Raw genomic sequence first — 26,668 nt, 5'->3', positions numbered from 1 at the left:
AAGACAGTTACTTACTTTGATACAACTCGGTCATTAAAATACTTAAATTTGTAAATATATGAAATTTAATTTGTAAGGTATTTTGTCCTTCATTTTCGCATGCTCTCATGATTGAAGTTCATGTTTATAATACATTTACTTGCTTGGATACAACACGGTCGTTGAATACTTAAATTTGGAAATTTGTGAAATTTAATGTGTAACGCAGTGGCGGCTCGTGGCTAAAATTAGTAGGGGTGATGTTAGCGGGGGTTTTGTTTTAAAATTGTGTAAAAGGAACAAACATGTGTAAAAAGAAAAATTATTTTGAAACTTCATGAAATCTTACAAGAAAAAAAATGAAACATTTCTTAATTACTTTAACCAAAATTGTTACAGTTCATTCTTTGTCTATTCATTTAAAAATGAAATCCATTCTTCTTGTTTTAATTTTCGCGAAAAGATCAATAATTTTCTCCTTGACCTCTGGATGACAACTTAGGAAATTTTTCTTTATTGAAAGCAATGCAAGCACATTTAGTCTTTCCGAATTCCTAGTGCTTCTTAGAAAAGTTTTCATTCTTTTCAATGTTGAAAAGCAGCGTTCTGCCTCTGATGTAGTCATGGGAACTCTCAGGAGAATTTTTATCAGTTTCGTAATTTCACTAAGAACATCATCTAGATTATTTTCGAAGATAAATTTCAGTAGCTCAATTAATTTTCAGTATTCATGGATTACACACCTACAATAGAATACTTTTAGTTCAGTTTCAAGCTTTTCTTTGTCAATCACTGAATATGCTTCAGCGGTCAGTACTATTTCTTCTGTAGAATGTTCATTCCTAAAACTAAGCATTTCTTGTTAACCAAATTAGCAGCTGCCAAGTGTTTAGCGGAAGAACATCTGTGCATTATATCAATACATAGTATAAAGCCAGATATTTCCTTAGCTTCTGCCATCAGTGTCTTTGAAAAATTCTCACAGTACTTTGAGTTTCTTAATTCTAAAATAGCAGTTTTGAAATTTGTTATATATTCGTTAACTTTAAACACACTAATTTCTCTGAATTGCATTTAGTCGTATATTATTTCAACATGAGGCATCTGATAAAAGATCTCTAACCAAAACTTGAAATTATCATCATTTAGATATTTTAAAATTCCTGTTGCTTTTGAAATACTTTGATCTGCTTTTGATGTTGACTGAATTTCAGCAAGGCAATATTCTAAAGGTTGCAAATTCTCATGTGCTCTGTTTATGGTCCGTATGGTGAAGTTCCACCTTGTGGAGGAATTCCACTCGCGCGGAGTAAAAAGAAATAACGTTTCCAACAACATACCAGAATTTCGGCACTGCAAGAGCGACAGTGCTCTTCTCTATACCCGGCTCGTGTGCTGCTTTCTGTGCGCGCATGCGCAGAACGGCCAAACACCACGTCGCTGGAACTGTGAAGTGCGCAGTTCCAAACAAAGACTTTAGTACATTTTTCACAAAGTGGGGAATGGCTACTGACGTGAAGCTTAAGGATTATGTATTGTAAAAGTATAAAGAAAGAATTAAAGACTAAAGGCCACATTATATTAAATATTAAAAATAATAGTAAGTGGAAATAGCGGGTGCTGCAGTTCCACAGTGCTTATTACGAGCCGCCACTGTATGTAAGTTATTTTGTCCCTCATTTCCGCATGCCCTAGTGATTGAAGTTCATGTTTAGAATGCATTTACTTGCTTTGATACAACACGGTCGTTAAATGCTTAAATTTGGAAATTTATGAAATTTAATGTGTGAGGTATTTTGTCCCTCATTTTCGCATGCCCTAGTGATTGAAGTTCATGTTTAGAATACATTTACTTCATGTTTAGAATGCATTTACTTGCTTTGATACAACACAGTCGTTCAATACTTAAATTTGGAAATTTATGAAATTTAATATGTAAGGTATTTTGTCCCTCATTTCCGTATGCCTCAGATACCCATAATTGACGCGTATCTGAGAGGTTCAGGTTCGAGCCCCTAGAGGGCACTACACATTTTTCACGTCTCCTGCTTCAAAAAACTTTCGTGGCGCCTGAACTAAAAAGTGGTAAACAGTAATTAGTTAACATCAGGATTTGGCGAGTGGATTCTCCAATCCACAGTCGCCAATTAAAAGGAGTAACATGAGGTATTTAGGTTTCCTGCTTCAAATTGCATATCGATAGTTAAGGTTTTAATCAACATCAGAAAGAAAACTAAATTTACTATATTATAGACTTTTATAGTAATACTTAAATTGTCTTACCGTAATATACCTCTAGTCGATCAGTGCTGCACTCTGTAAACCAGTCCTCAAGTTGAAAATCTGTGATGTTCAGTTCCACATGCTGGGAATAGGACGTCCTGATGATGTAAGTGCAGTTAGTATTATCCGGATAATTCCCTGGATAATTGGGAGACTGAACAACTATCGGTGTACTTGCATTGAGTCTGAGTTCCGTCCAACAACTATCTTCTGGGTGAGAAATAAAGGCGATTCAGCTAAATCAAAAACTGTTAAATTTTTCACTTGAGCCAAGAAAGTTAGATAATTAATTATCTCTTGTGAAATACATTTTCTTAGTCGCAATGCAAAAATATATAAACAAGACAGCTATATAAATAAAAGTGGTTTTTCATATAACTATCACTATAAACTTGCTTTCTAATTGATGTTAATATATGCCTATTTTTGTGTTATTACTAATAATACTAGTTTATAACTATCGGATGCATCGAAACAATTTGATGCATATAAATATTATTGTTATGTATTAGGCATATATATTGCAAATTACTTAGCAATAAAACTAATAAAAATTCAAAATTCTTACGAAATTAAACGAAGAAAAATTTTACCATTAAAAAATAAAAATATTAAAAAAAAAATAAAGTCATAAAAGTTTCAAGTTTGACGTTACGCGCAATGGAGCGTTTTATTAACGTTTTGTGTGTTACCTTTATTTATTAAATATCATGTTCTTCGCACTTAAACCATAAAAACCATAAAATTCAATTCAGCAGCAATATCACAAAATATTTAAAAGAGCATATCCTTAGAATTTCCGATACACAGTCTCGTGCGCTGTAAATAAAAATGGTTTTTTTTTTCGTACAGTGTTGCCTTTCCATTATGTTCCACGTTTTTAGTGAATTGTACTCTGTCATTCTGAGAAGGGCTGCACAAGTACTTTTGCGTGAAAAGTGAAATAATTGCTAAGTGCTTTGGGAAAATAAGTTTAATCAAGCTCTTAACTGCACTGTGTGCATTCAATCCATTATGAACCCGTATGCACGTAATAATATTTGGTGTGAAAAGTGATACTGAGTGCTGGTGAGAAAAGCGATGGTTGAACAACTAAGACAGCTGGTGAAAGCCTTTGCTGCATCCCCAAGAAAAAATGGAAAAGGCCATCAAGTCTTTTAAAGAAGAGGTGCAAGCCGGCCAAAAGACTGAAGCCGGTCAAGAGGAAACGGAAAACAAAATTACTGCCGTAATTGGAAAACGAATTCGAGGCTATGGAAAGCAGAAACAGTGAAAAATAAAGTTCAAGAAATCGAAAAAACAGTCTCTGTTGTCTAAAAAAAAATCAAAGAAAATGTTTCTGCTGTTGAACAACAAATCGATGACAGAGCTTCTGCTCCGGCTACGGAAGTTGACAGCTTGAAGAAATCGACAATGACAGTTGGAAATAATTCCTGCCTATGTCTTCTCGACCTTCTCTAACTATGATGGAAAGATGTGTATAAGGCTCAGCTCCGTACAATGACGGGCGAAAATGGATGAGCTTCCGAAACTAAGGTCTGCCATCTCGCCGCTTCTCTGGGAGTATATTTAAATATTATATTAATATTATATTTTATCTTTACCGTATTTAAAAGATTATGTAGCGTTTTCGGTATGGAAAAGATTCAAGCCACTCCACTGTCGGACAGCATATTAGGGATATTTAATAGCACATTATTAGGTCCTCTCTCTCAGTACCGTGAAGCCTGTAGGACTGGAAAAAAACTGCTATTATTTCTGCTGTCGTGAAGGAATGCTGTTCATAAGGGCACTGGGGTTTCTCCGCAGGAAATGATTTTTTGGACAGGATCTTCGTCTGCTGTAGGACCTCTTCGGAGGACTGCTAGACACGCCTTTTTTGCCTGAGCAGTACCTGAGACATCTGCGCGCACGTTTATAAGACATTCATAAGCTTCCTCAGGTGGCTCAGCCACCGAGAGACTGAATAGGAGATAAGATGCCAAGTTCACGAAGAGGGATTTCAACAAAGGAGATCAAGTCTGATTGTGGAACCCCAAGATATCGAGGAATCTCCCAGAAGATATCTCGGGAGGCATATTTCACAAGTGCACATTTGTGTAACCACCGAGGGAATGGCTTCTAGAATGGACCAATGGGCATTTAGTAATATTTCTCTCATGTCACATGACCTTTCGCGTGTTTTAAGATTTAAGCAAGATGGCTGAAAATATTCAGCCACGCAATTTTGTGTAGAAAATAATTAAAGAATCGTCGATTTCTTCTGAAAATTTCCATTCCAAAGATAAAATATTGTGAAGATTTCACTATCTGGTTGAAAGAATTTGAAATAAACACAAACACATTTTGGATACTCCGCAAAATTATCCATGTGAAATATTACTTAATAAGTGGTAAATAAGATGAAGAAAGAAATATGTGATTAACATCTGAGCCCAAACGCTATCTTTACATAAAACTATGCATATGAGAAAAATATTTACACCAATTATATATGTAAATAGAAGTCAGCATCTTTTTTTTTCAGTCTATATGAAAGAGACGTTCCATAATAATAGGCAATGCAGAATTTTATTCAAAGTAAACTTTACTAATTTGCATTCGTATATATTTAGTGTATTAAATTTCACATTTAATAACTGCTCACTCTTAAATGTCTGTCTACACAAGAAATATTCATCAAACAGAATAAATTTATCTTATTCACAACGAATATATTCAATTTATTCACATATAACTTTTAACGTTAACAACGGATATAATCAGATCATAATATGCATTCTGAATTTTACACTTTCAAAATCAAAAGAATGCAAGCACTGAAATAAGAAAACACTAGATTCATTGTAACACTTTCGGTCCTTCTCGGCTCAATTAAAAAAAAAAAAAAAAAAAAAAAAAAAAAAAAAAAAAAAAAAACTATACACTTGAATTCTTTTTATCCACAGGTGTTGTTAGTAAATGCATAATATTCGAGGCTAACTGAAGCTTAAGTCATTTTCTCGATGTAAAAAGCGATATTATGCCGCGAACATCAATCCAAATATTAATGCATGATAAAAAATCGCAAAAGTGAAATGTTAGCGATTCATTAAACTCATAAAACGAAAGCACTACGAGATTTTCTATTATTACACCACACATTCCTAACTGCGAAACAAATGCGAATTAAAAGATAAACAACATACGCTTACATGCACGAAGATTTAGCGTCACAAGAGAAATAGAAGCTCATTGGCCCATTTTCGAAACCTCTCCCTCAGTGGCTTTGCTGATGTGCACTAGTGAAATATGCTCGGGAGGGACCCTTCTGAGTGATCAAGAAACTAAACAGCGTAGTGGTGGGTATCCGAATGCGCCGTTTTTGAGAAGGAGGCATTGTTGCATCTATATTTTGCACTTATAAATCTGTATATATTCGAATTCTTTTTATTTTAGTACTATACTATATTGCTGTCTCGCTCTCACCTGTCACATGTATTACTTCTTTATTTGTTTCGTATTTTAAGCCTTTTTTGAACGTGTGTTTGATTCTAATTTGTAATTGCTGATTTTGTTGATCTAAGAATGTCAAAGTGCAAAATGTAAAAATAGCTTAAGTGAAACACGAGATACGATCTTCAATCGACACATCTTTCTTGAATTTTCTAGAAGCTTATATTTTATTTATACCGAAAACTGAAAAAAATAGACCCGAGGTACTGTTCCATTATTCCATGCACCATTATTCAGGCGTCACGCCTGCATTGAGCACTCTAATTTTTTCAAAGTAAACTAACCGGTTACCCAAGACAACCAAGCAATAAAAATCATAAAAAGTAGCATAAATACGACTTCTCGGAGTTGCTGTCGTTTGTGACCACTCTTACCGAGAAGATCTTAATTGGATTAGATCAGTTTCCTTCCTCGCGAAACTCAACAAGAGCATTTTAGTAGAATAATTTTTCTAATTTAGTAATAAAAATGACTCAGTCTTTTCGTGATGATTCATTCCTGCGACTTTCGCAGCTTCGGCGATGCCAAAGCGCACTTGACACCAAACGAACAGTGAAGAGTCGAATGACATCACGAGATGAAGAGGTATTAGCGATTTGCTGGATGCCTCGACTTGTAGATGCTGTCAAAACTCACAGGTTATTACAATTCTTTTAATTGTTATTTAGCTATGAGGTTTGGCTGAATTCTAAGTATTTTGTACAAGCGATTTTGGCAACTGCTCTCCCCAGAGGTCGACGTAGAGAATTCTGCAAAGCTACTGGCTAGGATCTGTACATAGGCAGTCTCATTCACGGTAGGATAAACGTTATGAACCTACTTATTCTGGAGGTCTCGGAAGGGTCACTCATTGGCATGCCCGGTGGTCTGGGGAGTCCTAGAGCGGTGTGGCTCAAGTAGCCCGGGCTAGCGCCCGGGTTCGCTGGGTAATGTCCCAGTGCGACGGGCAGCCCGAGTGAATGGCAAGTAGTAAATTGACGACCAGTATCGCTTTAAGCGATACGTCTTTCTCTCCGAGGTGTGACATCGGAACCTCTGTGCCTGATTATAAGGGGCAAGTGAACTCGTAGTGCGGTTTAGTTTCGAAGAACGAGGAATGCTCATATCTTATCTTATCTTGGCAACAGCTAATATTTCTAGCGCGGTAAGGAGATATTGTTCTGCTTAAGCTATTTGAATTGTTGTTTGTAACTAATTTTATCACAAACTTTTAATTTCTTCCTGTTGATTGAAGCGATCATTCAAAGAAATACAAAGGAACCCGCGACAGCACTAATGCAACAAAACTTCACTTATATTCATATACATAATCTAAAAGATTTATTAGAAACATTCTTCTTCATTATTATTCAACCAAATACAAACAAATTTGATCATTATTTTGATAGAATGTAACAGTTGCCACACTTTAGACATGAAATCTTATATGTTATATGATTAATACCCCTTACCTGCTGAAGGTGATTCCACGACCCCAGATTCCGTCACAGCTGCCCACTGGAGATGGAAGCTTGCAGCGTATCGATGGTCGACGACAAGTCTGATGAAAATAACATTTCCGGTGCTGACAAGCGGTTCGGGTATGTGATATCCACATAATTCCCCAAGGCTTGGAGCTGTGTCATCGAAGCCATCATATATCTGTAGTGGGAACCAATTGGTTATAAACAATCTGCCTTGGTTCATTTCAGTAGAAAAAGTGCTATTATTACAATTTGTGCACGGAAGAAAATTTTCCTGCATTATAGATATGTAAACTTTCATGACAGTAGTCTAACTGCAGAAAGTTTGCACTGAAATTAGAATGAGTATTAGACTGGTTTATTTAGTCTACAGTCATGATAAGAAATTACTGAATTAATGATAGTAGATATTATTCAAGATAATGATAATCTCCTTTAAACCAGATATCTCGCAGATCTTCATTTCTATAGATCAGTGCTACCGCGGGCAGTAAGTTACGAAACAGTTTTTTTTGTAGGTTATAAAATCCTTTTTCTTTCTTCTGAGTATATAATTATCCTGACCCGAATTGCATTACCACAGGGACCTCGTAGGGACTAACGTAAAAGAGACTACGTAAAATGATCGTTGTAAAGAATGGATTTTAACTGTCGACAAAAAAGATTGATTGATAAATACGCTAAAGCATTTTAATCGAGGAATTAAATTGTCAATATAATTCCCATGCTTGAAATTTTAATTATCTGCGTACTAAATTGAGAAAATAATACCAGATTTTGTTAGCTAAAAAAATTCAGAGATATATTTTACGAGCTGTCTTCGTGTTATGAAGAAACATAACAGAATGTTTCTTTTCCCTGACGACATTTTAGGCCCAAATTTATATGCATTAATCAAAGGTAACACATTTCGTCATCTCTGACTTCCTATTTATTTTATACGGTGAATGCAAAGATTACGTCTTTTAGAGCAATAGGATTTTCGAGATTTTGCTTTAACAATGCGTCGAAATTCTAAGAGTAGCTAAACGCTGATAATTCGTCCGTGGCTCGAATCCCGGCCCGAACGTGCTGGCTGTATGGGGTGTTTTCGTAGTTTTCTTAACGTAAATATAACGTGTATACGAGCCAGCTTCCCTAAGAGTGTCGTCCACGAAGTCATCCCTGTCCTTAAGCATATAGCCCTCGAGGGCTTTACCATAAATAAATAAACAAAATTGTTTGCGAAATTTCTTAGTTTTGCTGATGGAACTCGGCAGCTGCCGGTTCAAGGTAGTGGAAGGCGTACGATATATACCTGCTTACCTTTGTTAGACTAGAGAATATTTCCGTCCTTCGTCACCTGTCACTTGTATTGGAAAGAGGGTAGGTGCAATTTTAGATACTTTTCCGTTATGCATCTAAAAATTTACCTTGGCTCGGTTTTTTTCAGTTTTCACCAAGAATAATTGGTGAAATAGTAACCTATTTTCGTTTCCCTTTTTTCAACTGAGCACGAGTATAAAAAAAGGTGCATTGTTGTTGTTTTTTCAGATAATTTTAACAAAGCGCGTAAAGCACATCTGGTGTTATCACCATGTAGGTTAGAATAGATGGAGTAAGCATGATATTACAAACTTGAAGCCGAAAAAATATCAACAGCTTGACGTCACGACTGATGATAGCCACCGTCCTGTAGCGTACGGATAAAACAAATTTGTTTGCGAAATTTGTTTTCCTCCAGAGGCAGGCCTCGGGAGCTACCGGTTCAAGGTAGCGGAGGGCGTGGGACATATACCTGATTACCTTTGTTAGACACCAGGTATCCCTGTCCTTCGTCACCTGCCTTGGAAAGAGGCTAGGTACAATTTTAGGCACTTTTCCGTTATGCATCTACCACGAGTATATTAGTTGAACATTATAAATTAATTTTAATGAGCTCTAAATTAATTTTAATGAGTAATTTGGTAATAATAATTTTGTGCAGATGTTTCATTATTATTTCTTCGTTACATTCTTTAATTCTAAGATTTTCTTCTCTGAATTTCGGGTTAAAGATCTGTTATAGACGGGGTCGTGCTAAACTGTCGTTTCAAAAATTAGTGTTAGAATGCTGAAAGTTTGTGAAAACTCTGAAATTGAGATTATTATCAAAAGCGCGTTTTTAATTTTTTTCAAATGAACAAAAATAGTTCATAAAGTTTAATATATTTTGAATACTAAAAGAGCAATGTAACACAAGATGACTGTGACTAAGATTACTTAAATCGATAAGTTAGCTATGCAGTATAATAACATCACAGTCTTTCGCGTATATCGTCCTCCTGCATTCAGTTCATAAAAATCGAGAAGTGAAAATTACATGGTGTATATGTACTACATTACATGGTATATATATGCTATTTCGGAAAAAGCAGTTAAAATAAGAACTTTGCAAATATGATGAAGCATACTAATTTATATACATAATTTAGTTACAGCTCATTCGTTGCGCACCTGTTTACTTACATAGTGCATTGTGTTAGCAATTCGCGAATTGCATGTTATTACTCTAAAATAAAATTTTTAAAATTTTCATGCTAAAATTTTGTGGCTGAATAAGCGATGGCGAGATATGTGAGAATAAATACGGTATTTGTAAAAGGCCATTAAAATGGCGAATCTAAATAAGCAAATGCGAAATTAAAATTTCTTTAATATTTTAAATTCAAGTGTAGGTAATGCATAGTATGTACACTCTGCACAAAAAAAGAGGGGGGGGGCAGTTCTAAATATCCCGTTGTGCCTGGCCGACTGACGAAATTTAACATGCGTTTCTTAGGTTTCGAAAACACAATTTAGGATTATCTATTAAATTCATATACAGCATTGTTCTAACATAGATATTTCGACACAAATTTGGACGATTTTTTTGTTATATTCCAATTCTACGACTCAAATTAGGCCCAAATATAACTTCATAAATTTCGTGAGACATTTACAAAGGAATTTAAAAATTTATCTTGGCGCGCGTTTTTCAGTTTGCACCAAGAATAATTAACATGGTGAAATTCTTAATTTATAGTAACCTATTTTCGTTTCTCTTTTTTCAATAGAGCACGATCAGAAAAAATGGCTCATTGTTGTTGTTTTTTCAGATAATTTTAACAAAGTGCGTATGGTGTTATCACAATCTGGTTAAAGATCTGGTGTTATCACAATGGAGGTTTAAATAGATGGAGTAAGCATGACGTCACAAACTTGAAGCCAGAAAAATATCGACAGCGTGATGTCACAACCGATGATAGCCACCGTACGGATAAGACAATAGTTTTGATTAAAGTTGCATTGAAACTACTCAGCGTGATAAAATTTATTAGTGCAGTGCTTAAGCACTGCACTAATAAATCCCGGTTGTAACAATCATCCCGGTTGTGCACCAGCTAATTTTGCATTTCATAGGTAAATTCCATAAACAGGTTATTTTACTATTTCAGTATATTCTTATCATTCTGGGTTATGGAAGCGGCCATTATCAGTCATGACGTCACGCCGTGACGTTTCATGGCTTCATTTTCATTGCACGAGACATGCGGCGAAGGCTTACTCCATCTATTCTAACCTCTATGGTTATTACTGCTTATAAAAATTAATTAACAAGCATGCTGAATTTCAGAAGGCGCCAATATACAAATTCACATATATCTTTGGAAATTTTGAATAAGAAACTAATTTTTTTGCAAGTATGCTTAGAAATACATCTACTTTAAGGTGGTGGTAAAAATGCTATAGGTTATAATTCAAAATTATATTCTGCTATTAGACTCCCTCCGACTAACCCAATTTTTTTTTGTCTTTTTAGCTTTATTGTTAGGCATCATTTTCTTCCCACTTATGCCATGTACAATACAAAAGCGACATTAAAAGAATTTTAAAAGCAGCATGTGTTTAGCATTCCCAATGAGTTATTAAGCGTTCGTATGCATTTTTCAATTTTTTAAGTCTTTTCTTAGCTTATTACATCAGTGTACAGTTTTCTTAGTAAGATAGCTTGCAAATTTTTTTTGTCTTTTTTTATTAACGTTTCGTGTTATAAATTTATTAATTAAAATTCAAGTTCTGCGCACTTATGCCACAAAAAATTGAATTCAATAGTAAAATCAGAAAACATTTAAAAGCAGCTTATCTTAAAAATTTCCGATAAACAGTCTCGCACGCTGCAGATAACACTAGACCGTCAATCTCGGAACGCCTGCTATTGTCAGCTGGGCGAGTTCAATATACGCAGGTGAGAGGAATAGAAAGGAAAGTTTCCGGAATGGTTTCCAACGGAAATAATAATTAGATCGTGGAATGGCTTTCAGTGGGTACTAGGGAAAAAAGGGATATGCTCGCTGACTTATTCCCGAACCGTGGAAAAAGTTTCACTGCTTATTTTCATGCTCCATGTTTTATTGAACATTTAGTTTAAAGACAGATTAATTTTTATCAATTTATGAAACAAAAAAAAAATATTTCGTAGAGAAATACGTGTTTGGAATGTAAAATTGTATGCTTATTTAAAATTTGCTTAAAGGCATAACGTTTTGGCGAAATTACATAATTTTGTTTATTCCAACGAAGTTTAATATTTATTACAATTCTTATTACGGTAAAGTAACAGAGCATTACATGGAGTTACAATACGTAACTGTAAAGTTTTTATTTACTTAAGGTATTGTAGAAAATTGTAACTGTAAAAAAAAAAAAGGAGCAGACAATCAATAAGAATAATAAATAATACACTTACTAACGAAACGCTAGCTACCCTCACAAAGCAGGAGCCCGTTCATAGTAGACGCTCAATCCCGGAACGACTGAAATTCCCTATACTCAAAATCCCTTTTCCTTTCTCCTCTTAGCTCATCCCTACTCTCACGTACCATACCTACAAATCTTGGCCTCTTCCAGCAAACAATAGAATTCGTTCCAGGATTGAGCGCCTACTGCAGATAACAACGCTTTAATCTATTCAGTGTTGCCATTGCTCGCATACCTTAAAGTTTTACACAATATGAAATCTAAAATTTGGAACTCAAAATTCAGGCTTCCAGGTGCATATGTTCGGGTGGGGAATTACGTTATCCAAAGCTTGATGTTCCTAGATACCGTGGTTTTTTTCATAGTGCGACAAACATACATACATTCATGCATATTTTTCATTATTTAATTTCTTTGAAAATAATACAGAGGGATAATAATTCGTAGCAGCATTTTACAAAGTGATTCTGACATTTAAAGTTATACTTTGCCAAATCCCAATTCGAGACTAATAGCCCATTCTGGGTAACACCCGTTTGGGCTAAAAATAATTATTATGATGAATTTCACATTACTATTTTGAAATTATTACAGATGTGTTTCAGCCATTTATGGTGAGACAACGTAAAAACAATGAAGTTATTACAGATTAATTTTCATTAAAATAACGATCTTTCATTACATGGCAAAGCAGATTGGCTATCACATGAGAAGTGTCTACATTTTATATAATCCGAACATGAATGAATAAATTTTATACTTACATTTAGAGAAGACATACAAGAGTGTGATGTACTAATGTCGGCAATCCCGAAATCGAAGAAGCGAACGCTGACGAACATGCCTGATGGGACGATGACAGTCCATTCTACATTCGAAAAGGTGTATTTGTGTGGATAACTTGGAGATGCAATTTCCCCTTCCGTTCCATTTAGCACATTACTAGGTTCTGAGGAAAAATGCAAATGCTTATATTACATAAATATCTAGACTTACATCCTTAAAGTTATTATAAATACTATATAGTGTGTATCTAAGAAAAGAAAAAGGCTGTTCAATGGATAAAAATGGCGAAGCGTATCTGAAATAAATCTAAATACCACATCTAAATTTCTGCATGTATGGTTCAGGGGTATTTCTGTCTAAATCAACATTCATTCTAGTTTAAAAGGGAATTTAACAACAAATGAATCTAATCTAAAATCTTTGTAGACTTGTAGACTGCGGAAAAAAAAAAAAAAAAAAAAAAAAAAAAAAAAAAGAAGAAGAAGAAGAAGAAGTTCAATACCCCCGATTGACGGAATTCAAATCGCGGTTTCCATGTCTCGAAAGCGCGACTTAGGATATATATTAGATTTATATTTGGCTTTGTTCTAACTTAGATATTTTGACACAAAATCGGTTTTTTTCTGAAATAGCATACCCCTTTTTTTTATATTTCGATTCTAAGATTCAAATCATGTTTAAATATAAAATTTTGTAACTTTTGGCTAGAAATTTATGGAGGAATTTAAAAATTTATCTTGGCGAATTTTCTTCAGGCTGCGCCAAGAATAATTCCCTTCGTAAATTTCTTAATTTATAGCAACCTATTTTCCTTTCCTTTTTCTTCATTGTCCACGAGCGGATAAAAGTCATCATTCACACTTTCAAATAGTTTCAACAAAGTGCGTAAACCACATTTTCTTTATTATTGCTAATAATAAATATGCCAAATTTCAAAACGCGCCAAAATGTAAATTCACGTATGTCTTAGGAAATTTTGAATAAAAAGCTGTAATGTTTTGCAGGTATGCTTAGAAATACATCTACTTTAAGAGGATGGTAAAACATTTCTCGGTTATAATTCAAAATATTTTTCGAAAAATTTATAAAAATTATTTAAAAATACAAATTTAAAAATAAATCATAAAAAGTGGGCGAATTTTATTTGAAATGAACCTAAATTTCGAAATATGAAAGTAAGAATCAAATAAGTTCAATAAAAAAAATATTAATGAATATATATTCAATTAGCATTGAGCAGCTAGAATTTTGACACCTAATTTTTTTTTAAAAACTACTCGTGCGATGTTTACAAAACTTGTCAGTTTGGCATAATTTTAATCGTAGAATCGAAATATGTAAAAAAAATTGGCATGTGTTTTCAGAAAAAGTCCGATTTTGCGTCAAAATACCTATATTAGAACAAAACTATATATAAATCTAATACATATCCTAAGTCGCGCTTTCGAGACATGAAAAACGCAATTTGAATTTTGTCAATCAGCCCAGTAGAATGGGAGATATCGAACTGTTCCATTTTCTCTTTTGCGCAGTGTACATCTCATCAGCAGCAGTGGAGCTGCATCAAATAAATCGAAAGTAAACTAATTGTTTACACTGTTGCCATTCAGCGTTCTCTAAATCAACGACCTTCTACTGATTTTAGTGTTGAGCTTCAAAGACAGAGAAAAGTGTTTATTCAAACCGGAACAATCGCTGTGGGTTTTCTTTACGAGCAAATATCGGTTTTAGATATTTAGTTGTACACTTCAAGCTGCTACTTCGCGTACAGGTAGGGTATTTATAGCTTTTGACCTGCCTTCGAGAACATTCTGGGGAAAAACCTGTTATAATTCGTTTTAGAATGTCCTCGTTCCGTCTATAGCATATCGGCAATTTTTTTCGCCAAATGTTGCCAAATAGGCGATTTCGCTCCAAAGGTGGCAATCCTGCCTTTCCTTGCCACTTTCTGGTAACCCTAAACCCGCTTTGCGGGAAAAGTATCTTACCGCAGCTGGGCATTTCATAACAGTATTACAAAACAGATTGCAGTACTTACGTACTGTCGCAACCATCTTAGTAGAAGTAGTAAAAATTTTCAGAAAGGTCTCTTCTGACAACCATTCTTTGTTCTTCAGAATTTTACGAAAATACGTTCAGTAGAATGGCTTTTAGGGAAAATTTAAATTTTATGTAATCCTTAAAGGGTAAAAATTATAACAAAATATTCATTGTGTTCTAATTAATTAGGAGCAAAATATACAAATTAAGTGCAAAGTTCGTTTAAAAAGTTTAATATACATTTTATAGAAGTCAACTAGATATTTAATAATGCAAGCGGATTTACATAAGGTGAAGCCATGATTAGCAAAATATGCAATTTCTGTTCCGTTGTTGTTTGTAAGATTGTTGTGAATCGAAACTCAGTGTTGAGTTACATTGGCAATATTCTTAAGGACCGTTCAAAGTAGGCTTTATCTCAGCTAATGGAGTCAGTTCCATGTGTCGACTAGCTCCCCTATGTTTGCATTTCAGATTTTTCAACTCGCTGCGCTATGGGGAAGAACTGGCTTTGGAGATGTGTCTGCTAATTCATTTGTCTCCGTTAGCTCAGATAAAGCCCAGTCTGAATGGCCCTTTAGGTAGACCGCAAGGTTTTACATTTATTATCCCATTATTCTTATTATTTTCATCTGTATTCTTAATTCAATATTCGTTGGCTATCACCAGAATGCAAATTAGTTAAAGTATTTAAGAACAAAATTCCGGAAGTAATGGCAGAGCTTTTGAGAACGACCCTTAAAAAAGAACGGTTTGAGCCTTTTGTTAGCCTCGTTTCGAGAGTGGTTTGAAGTTCTGAGCCACCGCTTACGATAGGATTTTGCTTTGTGAATTTACACCTTGAATTTCTTAATTTTATGTTAGTTTAAGTCTCGCAAGCAGCAATTTGGGTACGTATTGCAACCTTCTTGGCGTAATTTGGCGATTTTTAAATCGGTGAAAATGTAAAAATTACCTAACATGTGCGAGATGGTGTTATTCATGCCTTGCTTTTTAGAAAGCTTCTCATACTATGGATATTTATTATAAGTTTGTTGAACAATTATTTACCGAATTATTCAACAGGGATTATGTCATACATTAAAAAATAAAACACTAGCATTCTTCAAATCTGCATATATTTTCTTTTGCGTTATTCTTCTCACGAAGTATACAGCAATCTTTTTACACTTCAAAAACAACAGAGAACTGCGGAGAAATGTTCGGCAGCAGCGGCTAGCTAGTAAACGCATTTCCTCGTTGTTCCCCTTAGAAATTTTTCAGAAAAATTCTGCATTACTGAGGAAATTTGACCGTAATTTCTTCCATTGCTGGTGGATTTCACTAACTTATATTTTAAAACTAACTTTAAGGCAAAAGATATCACGATTTGTGCATAAAACCGTTGGAACTTGGGATACAATAAAATAGAGCGCATACAAAAATTGCGACGTTGCTAGACTGAAACGATTGTTTTGAATAAGGTTGCCAGAATTTGGCACTTTCTGAAAATTTTATTACTTCTACTAACGTGGTTGCGATAGTACGTAAGTACCGCAATTTGTTTTATAATACGCTTAAGAAATCCCAGCTGTGGTAAGATAGCTTTCCCACAAAGCGGATTTAGAGTTACCAAAACATGGCAAGGAAAGGCAAGGTTGCCACATTTGGAATGAAATTGCCCATTTGGCGACATATGGCGACAAAATTGGCGATATGCTGTAGACGGAGCTAGAACATTCTACATCGATTTCTTACCGGTTTTCTCCAGAATGTTCTCGAAGGCAGGTCAAAAGGTATATAAGTACTCTACCTGCACGCGGCATAGCAGATTAGAAGAGTATCGAGTTAGAAGAGTACAGTGAGGAGTACACTGCCTGTACACAGAGACAGTAGTATCTTGAATTTAGTAGTGTGGTAGTAGTGTCTGGAGTTTAGAGCTCAGCTCGAGAGCGATCGACCGAGTCGGAAGCTGTACTTTAGTGCGTTGCCGTGGAGCTGTCTTCGCCGTTATAGCCTGTTTTACTGATTGTTTCAGCGCGTTTATCGTAGCATTTCGACGGCTGTAAGCGTCTCTTTTTAACTCTCCTGTGTAATACTGATGAAAAAATTGTGTTGTGATTCTCCATCAAGTGTCGCTATCAATCACTCCAAATCTACGAACCCATAGAACGCAACAGTATATAAGCTGCGTAATTCGTTATGTTGAAGTACTTATAAAAGGGTAATTTTAAACACATTTCTAAGCTTATAGTTGTTTCTCTGGAAAACTAAAACGGAGCGATATATCGCTTGAGTAGCTGCACAAAACTAGAAGCTAAGTTGAAGTGTAAACTTACGTTGAAGTGTTATGGTTTCGTTTAAAATTATTTACAACTGTATAGTTGAACTGGTATCAAAGTATAATAATATTTAACTAACTGGAAATTTTACTGTATAGCGGCTTTGTAAATATCACTTAATCAGTGTCATGTGGGGGGCTCGAAAAGTTATTTCTGGAGTTAAAGATGCAGAAATGAAGGTTTAGAAGCTTTGCTTTACATATTTGGGCAACAAAAACCCTTAAAATCGGACGTACGACCGTACGATATACGTTAAAGCCCTTTTTGTTAGTTAAAATATTAATTACTTGTAGCTGAGTTAGCGGGATTCGTTTAACTCTTTCTAATTTTCCCTACATGTAACGAATAAAAGAGACTTTCCACAATGTCCTGTATTTTAAGTTTAAAACATTTAGAATTTTTTTATATCATTGATCCGGTAATTATGATTTATACATTCTAAAACATCATGAAAAAAGCCTCGGTAAATAATGGTTAGCGTTACACAGATGTATAAAATAATAGTATCCGAATAAAGTTAGCCAACTAACCAACTTATTTAGTTAATTTGTTTAGTTAATGATTTTAAATCCAATCCAGTCCTTTCAAATACTTTTAAAATTCTATTCTCTCAATTTTTCAATTTTCGTTACTAATTTTGCCGATAGATGGCGCTACCTCACTGTTCACTTTACTGCAGTAGGGTATAAATAAGACCATCACCGCCGCAGCAGATTGGAATGCAGCTTTAGTCCAAGTCGCTTTAGTCTAATTCCAATCTTGCAAATTTCTTTGCTGCTGGTGAAGAGGGACCTGTTTTGCTTATGAAATCGATTGATTATTTTGTCTAAATCTACGCCAAATTCAATGCCGTCTCTTTATTAATTATAAGTAACTTACTTTAGTTGACAATATTTTTTTCTAAACTGTATATAAATTATAAATCTGTGTCATCAGAAGACAAAAACAAGCATAATTAAATCTAGACTCACGTATGATATATTGCGCATAAAATCCGTTCGATGAATCAATGTCATCCGATCTAAATTTGATCCACAGTTTCTGGGCATCCGTCACATTACTTGGTACCTGACTTCCACAGTATCGTCCAATCAAACGCCCAGATTCAACCTTTTCCCGGATTTCAACGTAATCTTTATTACAATGCTCACTGACTTCGAGGTGAAAGTTCCTGAAAGAAAGACCAAAATAGTAAACTGCGAATTGTAGTTTTTTTATTAACTAAACTTAAATATATACAACCCATATTAAAAAGCATCTAACCGGGTATAATAGGTCTGATGTTATTTCTTATACAGGATGCTCATAAAGTCAGGAATCCCTAACTTCAAAAATAAATTTGAGAATAAAAAGGTGAGGTAGTATTGTTCTGTGTTTGGATTATATTCAATGAAAGCACTCACAGAATCGACCTCGCATACATAGCGCTGAGAATTTAGCATGACTTAGTAAACGACATAAAGTGTGCAATTCACGAAATTCCACATGCAGTGTTGAGACGGTTGGCTTCTGACAAGTGCTGTTGCACCAGACATTGCGTACATCAGCGTTTTGAGCATTCAGATTTAAAAGATTGATAGTAGCAAGGACATTGTGAAATTCTGAAATAATAATTAAACACTCAGAAGTTTAAAACTTTGTAGGGATTAATTTAATTTACCTAATAGTAAATTTTATTTTTAAAACAATCTTTCCTATTATTATCGTTTTTCAACACACGCTTTATTGCCAGTTGTTAATGAGTCAGCTCTCGTGTAATCAAAATAAAGCAGAAAGAAGTTAGTATTTAAGGGAACGCTTTAAGAGGTGAATTCAGAAAGAGAGGAAAGCGTGTTCTGCCACTTGAAGGCCACGTTGCTGTCTCTGATTTACTAGCGTTTAGATTTCTAAGGCGTGGAACGTTTCTAACCATTAAGCTTGTTTACTCCGAATTTTACGAGTCAGTGCCTGCCTGCGTGTTAAATAACCTGTGAAAGATAGTTAGGCTAATTTAATTCTATTCACTTTTAAGTTACTTGTTACCTTTTGAGTTCAGCCAGAAGTGTTAGCTTTTGTAAGCTCGATGCCGTCTGTGAAAGAAATTGAGTGAATAAAGGATTTAGAAGTTAAACAACAAAAACCAGCGTTACATTTTGAAATTTTCACAGGACTAGTTTCGATGGTTTTACCGAACGATCATTCCCAGCTGCAAAAGCGCAAATGAACGATATAAGCTATAATGATTAGATAAGAAAAAACATCTTCCATTGGTGAACTAGATTTTCTAGAGGCATTTCGCATTCAAAAAAAATCTTTCTGTTCTAGTTAACGACCCTCATTCCAATCCATCTTTGCCTTCAGCCTTTAAAAAAATTATGTTTTAGTTCTGGTTTCATCAACAGATGGCGCCAGTGGCTTATCTCCTGCCCAGGCTTTCTTATCTTATCCAATCACTATATCTTACCTCGCTCATTTGCACTTTTGCAGCTGAGGATGATGGTTCGGTAAACCCATCGAAACTAGTCCTGTGAAAATTTGAAAATATAACGCTGATTTTTGTTGTTTGACTTCTAAATTATTATTTGTTCGGCGTGTTATTGTATCTTAATTAATAAAGGGTTCTTTGCTCCCTTTTCTGGATTTTGACGTACTTAAGAATTGAGGATAATTCCTCACGAAATTATCTAGCATCTCGTTAGTTTATGCTTGCTAAGAATACGAGACGCTGTAACATGTAATAAGTCTTAAAGTAACAATAAGATAAGAGAAGATTTCTAAAGAGATTGACTAGATAACATTTAAAATTATGCTTGGACGGTCCCCAATGTAATGCTGTAATCATTTTCTTGAAATCCATGCATTTTAAGAGATATACTGGGCACTAGATTTTTCAACACTTGTGGGGCTATGCTTGTACAGCATTTTTTTAGGTAGGGACATCGAATAAAAAATTCGGAGCCGCCAAATTAGAGGCACGGAGACAAATGGCCATATTAATAACCATTCATGCCTTTAATGGCTTCGCCGTTCAGTTAGCGTTAAGGGACCAACTCTTGTAGAATCCTGATAGCTTCGGCTATATCTGTTAAGTTTTATTTCTTAGTATTTCTGAGTTCAAGCCCAAGTGGAGGTTTTGCTGTAAACTCCGAGAAGGAGTCAACTGTTAAATTTAGTTTGAATGATAAAGGGTAATTAACCCTTCGTTACGTTTACGTTTCTAGCTTTCTGAACTGAGCGATTATTCGTTTAGCAGTTCTTAAGATTCCACGCATTCTAGGTTGGAACATTACAACCACATTAATTATATTTAACATATCACTGTTATGAGTATACATGCTATAGTGCAGTTACATTAAAGTAGTGGATACCTTCTTAAAAAAATCTAAGAAACTACTAAACTAAGAAACTTGAAAGAACAGCACGTTTAATTACATTTAAAGTATTTACATTTTTAATAAGTAAATTAGTATAAACTGAATTAACTTCTTCGATACATTTTTATTTACGTCTTCATCGTCGTCATTCTTTTTACTGCATCTTGAGTCCAACTCATCCAGTTGCCAACTTACAAAACGAAAAAAAAAATATTGAAAGAATTATATGATGAGCAATCTGTACGCCATACAAAGTTCTATGGACGATTTGCGCTATCGTACGTTTCCCTAGTTATAGTGTAACTAGTTAGAGAAACTGAGAGGGATTCTTTTAAATAGGGGCACATAACTCTTGTGTTTTTGCTGCTAAGAGCTTGATTATTTTTTGTATTTTTATTCGAAGATGGTTATTTGTTGTGCATATCTTAAAAACAGATCCAAGCTTTGAGGGGCTTTTTTAAGATTTAGTTCCTCTGTTATGGGACAATAAAAAATGTTGTACTCTGGATCACCCGTATCTCCATATACACATATGTCACTTTCAGAGATGTTTCTTTCATAGAAATATGCGGGGAAGGGGCCGTGTCCAGTAACATAACAATTTATGTAAGGGTTAATGCTATTGTTCTTCTCTTTGATGCTTGGGATAAATCTAAAGGCTCTTCTGCCTTGTACGTTTTGCCACCAGTATTCCCTTTGTTGCGATATCGGACGGCTGTGAGCCCATAGAAGTACGTCGCCTCCTCTGTAATAGTCTCTTTCGACTATATTTTGCGCCCGATTGCGTGTCCCTAGCTCTCGCCATATCATTACTCTTCGGCAATCATGCTGGATGTTAAATCGAGATTCATCCGTAAAGAGTATGTAGCAACACCACTCTGCTGTCTAACTGCGATGTTCGCGGGCCCCATTCGACCGCTCTCTGATATGCTATGGGGACAAAGGCACACAAACCACATGTCGTCGAGCTATTGTCTACCTTCATGCAGATGACGCTACACAGTTTTGAGGGATATGGGCCGTCCTGCAGCAACAGAGAGATGCGACGCCAGTTGTCGTGCTGTTAGTGGTCTACGGCGTCTTTCACATAGCAATAGGAAGCGATCGTCTGCCGCTGGAGTAATCCTCCGGCGTCCAGACACAAGTCTTCTACAAGAGTTTTGATCTCTTTGGTTATGATTCCACAATCTGTTGATGATATTACGACGGACATTCAGCTCTCTGGCAACAATGAATTGTCTTGCACCAACTTGCTATATCCCGACATCCCTTATATCATCGTGGAAATATTTTCCGCTCATGCTTTCCGCCTTGGCTATCTCGGATTATATGGAAATGACGCATAGCTCCCGCATGCCACTCTCACGACGTTGCGGTGTGACTACGGCAGCGGTGCCCAACCTTGTGCTCGCCGATCGTTTTGTGTGTGCTCGCCAGCACGAGTATGTACTATGAACAAAAATATTTTAAAAATAACCATTCATTTATATTTCTTATTTGTTAAAATATGGTAAGCATTTATAGTCATAAGACATATCTTGCAAGATGTAATTTATTGCTGACTGATTAACTTGATAGCGAACACGGAATCTTATTGCTTCATTCCGATGTTAGATGGTTCAGCAGGGGAAAAGTACTTCAACGATTTGTAGAACATCTTTCGCCAATAAAGCAGTTTTCGGAATCCGGAAACGAAAGTTATAAAGAATTGGACGATAATAATTGATTATCCAATATGTATTTTATCACGGATATAACAGGTAAACTGAACGAAGATTTCCAGGCAAAAGAAAAAAACCTTTTTTCAATTGACTGGGACAGTAACTACTTTTTAGATAAAGTTAAACTTGTGGATAAATTAGATGAAAGAAAAAAAAAATTCAGAATTTATCAAGCCATATTAATAACCGGTTCCAGCCGAAAACATCGCGGACGAAAACTTCGCGGAGAAAACAACGCAAGGCGAAAAGTCGTGATACAAAACATCGTGGGAGAAAACATCGCAAAGAGAAAACATCGCAGCTCTAAAACATCGTGATATAAAATATCGTCGTCCAAAATAAAGCGGTTAAAAAATTTCGCAGTTTAAAAACATCAACGTCGAAAATATCGTGGTAAAAAATAAAGTACCTACAAATCATCGCATGACGATAACATCGCAGACATGCTTTTTTCAGGTTTTAATAATTGTAAATGGATATTTGCATAATGATTTGTGAGCGCAAGATGGAAAGAAGGATAATCTTTACTTTCATATTTTTTATTAACTAATAAATTTTTGCCGAAAAAGTAAAAAGTAAGAAGGAAATTTAAGCATAGAAAATTAAGGCAACTTATAGCACTTAATAGAATTCTAAACTGACATAGTTAACTAACAAAGGTCATTAATAAATCATTTTTATAAAGTTTTTACTGGTAATTTTTCATTAAAAGTATAATCAAAAAATGTTTAGAAAAAGGAAGCTACGTAACTGCATGACCTTATCTATAAAAAGTTGCTAATTATGAGATTATTTTCTTCACTTTTGTCAATCTAATACTCTTTTATAATGAAAATTATTTCTTGTTCTGCTTCAGTTTATTCTTAAGTTTCCTTCAAACTTTTTCAGCAAAAATTTATTAGTTAATAAAAAATATGAAAGAAAAAATTATCTTTCTTTCCATCTCGCGCTCACAAATCATTATGGGAATATCCATTTACAATTATTAAAGCCTGAAAGAAGCAGGTCTGGATGTTATCGTCCTGCGATGATTTGTCGATACTTTATTTTTACCGCGATATTTTCGACGGCGATGTTTTTAAACTGCGAAGTTTTTTAACCGCTTTATTTTGGACGACGATATTTTGTACCACGATGTTTTAGAACTGCGATGTTTTCTCTTTGCGATGTTTTCTCCCACGATGTTTTGTATCACGACGTTTTCGCCTTGGGTTGTTTTCTCCGCGACGTTTTCGTCCGCGATGATTTTGACGCGATGTTATCGGCAGACACCTAATAACCACAAGGCAATTGAAGCAGAGAAATACTCGGAAGACCTAAATGCACTGAAAAATAATTTTTGTATAGTAGTAATAAAGTAGCATTTAATACGCAATATTGTATAGTATATAATAATATCGTAAATATATTATATAAATGTAATAGACTTTTCAATTTATGGCTGACCAGGTAGCACCTTTAGGCGGGCCCTTGTTTGCCCATTCCTGCTTTAATACGAAGTGATTTTTACTGGTGATAGTGACGGCTTTGGAACAGAGGAAAATGCTGGTTCTCTTACTAGCGGAATGATTTAGCCTTCATATTTAGCTTTAATCCGAAAGACTAAAAGAATATGACGCAGTTTTACGTGCTCCTTTTTAAGTAATTGAGTGACTTGGTAGCAAAATAAAATGCTTCCAAAGTAGAAACAGATAATCCTTCTTGATTTCTTTAAAAATATTCTAAAGGTTACTAAGAGCTTTAACGTAAATTGCGGTTGACGGTAAACGTTTCTCTCTTTTTTTAATTTCTTCTTGATTAAACAATGCAGTTTAGAAGCTCACTGGTTAGTTCTACGAATATATTAGCTCCTAGAAAGACATACAAAGACGACTGTAACAGAAGTGCTGAGTAACCCATGGGATTCGTTCATTTAATGTTTAATATAGTTGGGATAAAATAAGAGGTTTTTCTCACAATCTTAACTTAACAGAGAAAGCTGTACTGAATAAAAAAAGAATATCAACATCAAAAACTCTGGTCAGAGAGAAGTCTGTTAAAAGAAAAATATACAATTCCATATTCTAAAACGCTGAGATTGTGAAAAATTGTGAAACGATTTGGTCATTAAAAAGCGCTTGAAAATGCACTTTGAACTTCGTTGATCAGCCCAGTCGAACGGAAGATATAGTCCCCCCTTTTTATTTTTTATTTTTATTTATTTATTTATTGCGCAAAGTATATTTGTTATGCTATGCTTGCTGTTATTTAACAAACCCACGAAAAATACTTTCACCATCTAGCGCTTGAAGTAAGAATAAATGGCAATTCTGAATATTTTACTTGCAAGTAGATTACACACTATGGATAATGGTCAAAGAGTAAAGAATTATACGAAAGAAGTTTGATTGTTTTGCAGCAATTCACTTTAGAAATCAATAATACATTTCAAATAAAAAAATTAGTGACCATATAAATTTTTAATCTGCTTGAATGTCTTAGATAGAAGTTTGAAGAATGTGCCCACACTTTTGTTTCCTTAAATTCTTAACATCGATTAATGCTTTCAAGTAAAAGGTTTCTTAAAATAAGACAGGCGTGCAAAATTTATGTCTTAAAATAGACTGTTCTACAGGTGTGCAAAATTTTACTGAAAGTCTTGCACACCTGTAGGTAGTGAAGATTGCATAGATTGCATTATTGCGAAAAGGAAGAGAGGACTTTTATGTGATTTCATAGAGGGCAAAAATTTCAGTTCCTCTAACTAGCTGTTATTAATTAAAAATTTCAATAAAATCATACTTTATGCGTCAAATGTTTTGAAGGCATTTGACAGCGAATTAGCAGACTTCAATTATTTCGTTTTTTATACCCAAATTAAAAATGACAGTTTTGTGAGTAATTGTAGAGATGAGATACGAAATACTTTCATCTCGGGGAAAGCAGCATTCGCCATTAGATTTTAACTGTTTTGACAGTGTTCCTGTTTCTTACATATATCTCTGGGAATTTTGCATATACAGATATAGACACTGAGTTCCCTAAATATATTTACTAATCAGAATGTTGATTCTGTAGGGAAAATGTGCAAAATGATAAATTTCACTGTCACCGAAATTTCATAAGTAAACCTTCTCTCCTTTGATACCGGTTTTCTGGAAACCCATATACTTTCTGAAAGCTTATATTACATGTAGAAAAACTGGGAAGTCTTAGGAGCAGAGGGACAAGCGTTTAAGAGCTATAGAATCCACAAAGTATCATTGTATAGATGGACATATTTCCGTAATGGCGTCTCAATTTCTTCTATGTTCATGCATTGTCAGCTTCCGAAGTAGCTAATGGTAAAGTCATACAAAGAGAACTGGTGCCTGAAGAATTTACGGGAAAGATCCAGTCTCTGGATATTAATTTTTTCAGACACTACAAATCTTTTGTTCGTTACATAACGGGCACAATCATTATCGAGACACAGGAGCGCATTTGGCATCGCTATCGTTTTCTGGCCCTTCAGTCCTTTTCACTATATCAATTCCTCGTTTTAAGGACCTTGGTTAAGTATGCTTTTTATTACTACAGAGACTTGGACGACGAACTTGGAATGTGGATTAAGCCAATAGATTACTGCTTCGATTCATTGACAAATAATAAGTGTGCAAAGTGTGAGGCTATCGCTTTTGTAAAATGTGCCCATTGTGAACTGTCTTTCTTCCTGTCTCACTGTTTATATGATGAATTGCACATTGATTGTCTCTTCTAACAGCTTTTGTTTGAAGTCAATAACAAAACTTCGCGGAGAAAACTACGCAAGGCGAAAAGTCGTGATACAAAACATCGTGGGAGAAAAAACATCGCAAAGAGAAAACATCGCAGCTCTAAAACATCGTGATATAAAATATCGTCGTCCAAAATAAAGCGGTTAAAAAATTTCGCAGTTTAAAAACATCAACGTCGAAAATATCGTGGTAAAAAATAAAGTACCTACAAATCATCGCATGACGATAACATCGCAGACATGCTTTTTTCAGGTTTTAATAATTGTAAATGGATATTTGCATAATGATTTGTGAGCGCAAGATGGAAAGAAGGATAATCTTTACTTTCATATTTTTTATTAACTAATAAATTTTCAAAATACCAATAAATAATGTTTCTTTTCAACGAGTTGTTTCTTCCTTTATATTGAGATCCCCACCTTCTAACCATATTATTAGTTCATATAAATACGGGAAACGAGCATTTTAGTGACTTTAGGTGTCATGTTTCTAACCCTTTTCTGACACTTTGTGGGTCCTATAGCTCCTAAACGCTTGTCCCTCTTTTTCAGTTTCACAGTTTTTATAATTGTGATATAAGCGTTCAGAAAATATATGGTTTTCCGGAAAACCGGTATCAAAGGAGAGAGGGTTTACTTGTCAGTATGCGTATGGTCAACATTATTTCCAAAAAATATATTCTACTCATTATATCAAAGAAGTTCGCAAATGGAA

The 26,668-nt window shown here is 34.8% G+C and overlaps 1 protein-coding gene across 1 annotated transcript in view; it reads right to left on the bottom strand.

Annotated features, from left to right (window-relative positions):
- LOC118190809 (cubilin-like) overlaps positions 1–26,668 on the bottom strand; it is a 413,937-nt gene that overhangs the window by 197,740 nt on the left and 189,529 nt on the right. Inside the window, exons 37-38 of the mRNA XM_085826303.1 lie at positions 18,097–18,296; positions 2,273–2,472 (exon numbers count right to left, since the gene is read on the bottom strand). Coding sequence (XP_085682429.1) covers positions 2,273–2,472; positions 18,097–18,296 — 400 coding nt within the window. The remainder of the gene's footprint in view (positions 1–2,272; positions 2,473–18,096; positions 18,297–26,668) is intronic.

This window comes from Stegodyphus dumicola, chromosome 11 (assembly GCF_044657685.1).
Source record: "Stegodyphus dumicola isolate Sdum_Otavi_A_Nest chromosome 11, ASM4465768v1".
Lineage (NCBI taxonomy): Eukaryota > Metazoa > Arthropoda > Arachnida > Araneae > Eresidae > Stegodyphus > Stegodyphus dumicola.
The sequence above is the reverse complement of the archived record's forward strand: the minus strand, read 5'-3'. Positions and strand labels throughout refer to the sequence as shown.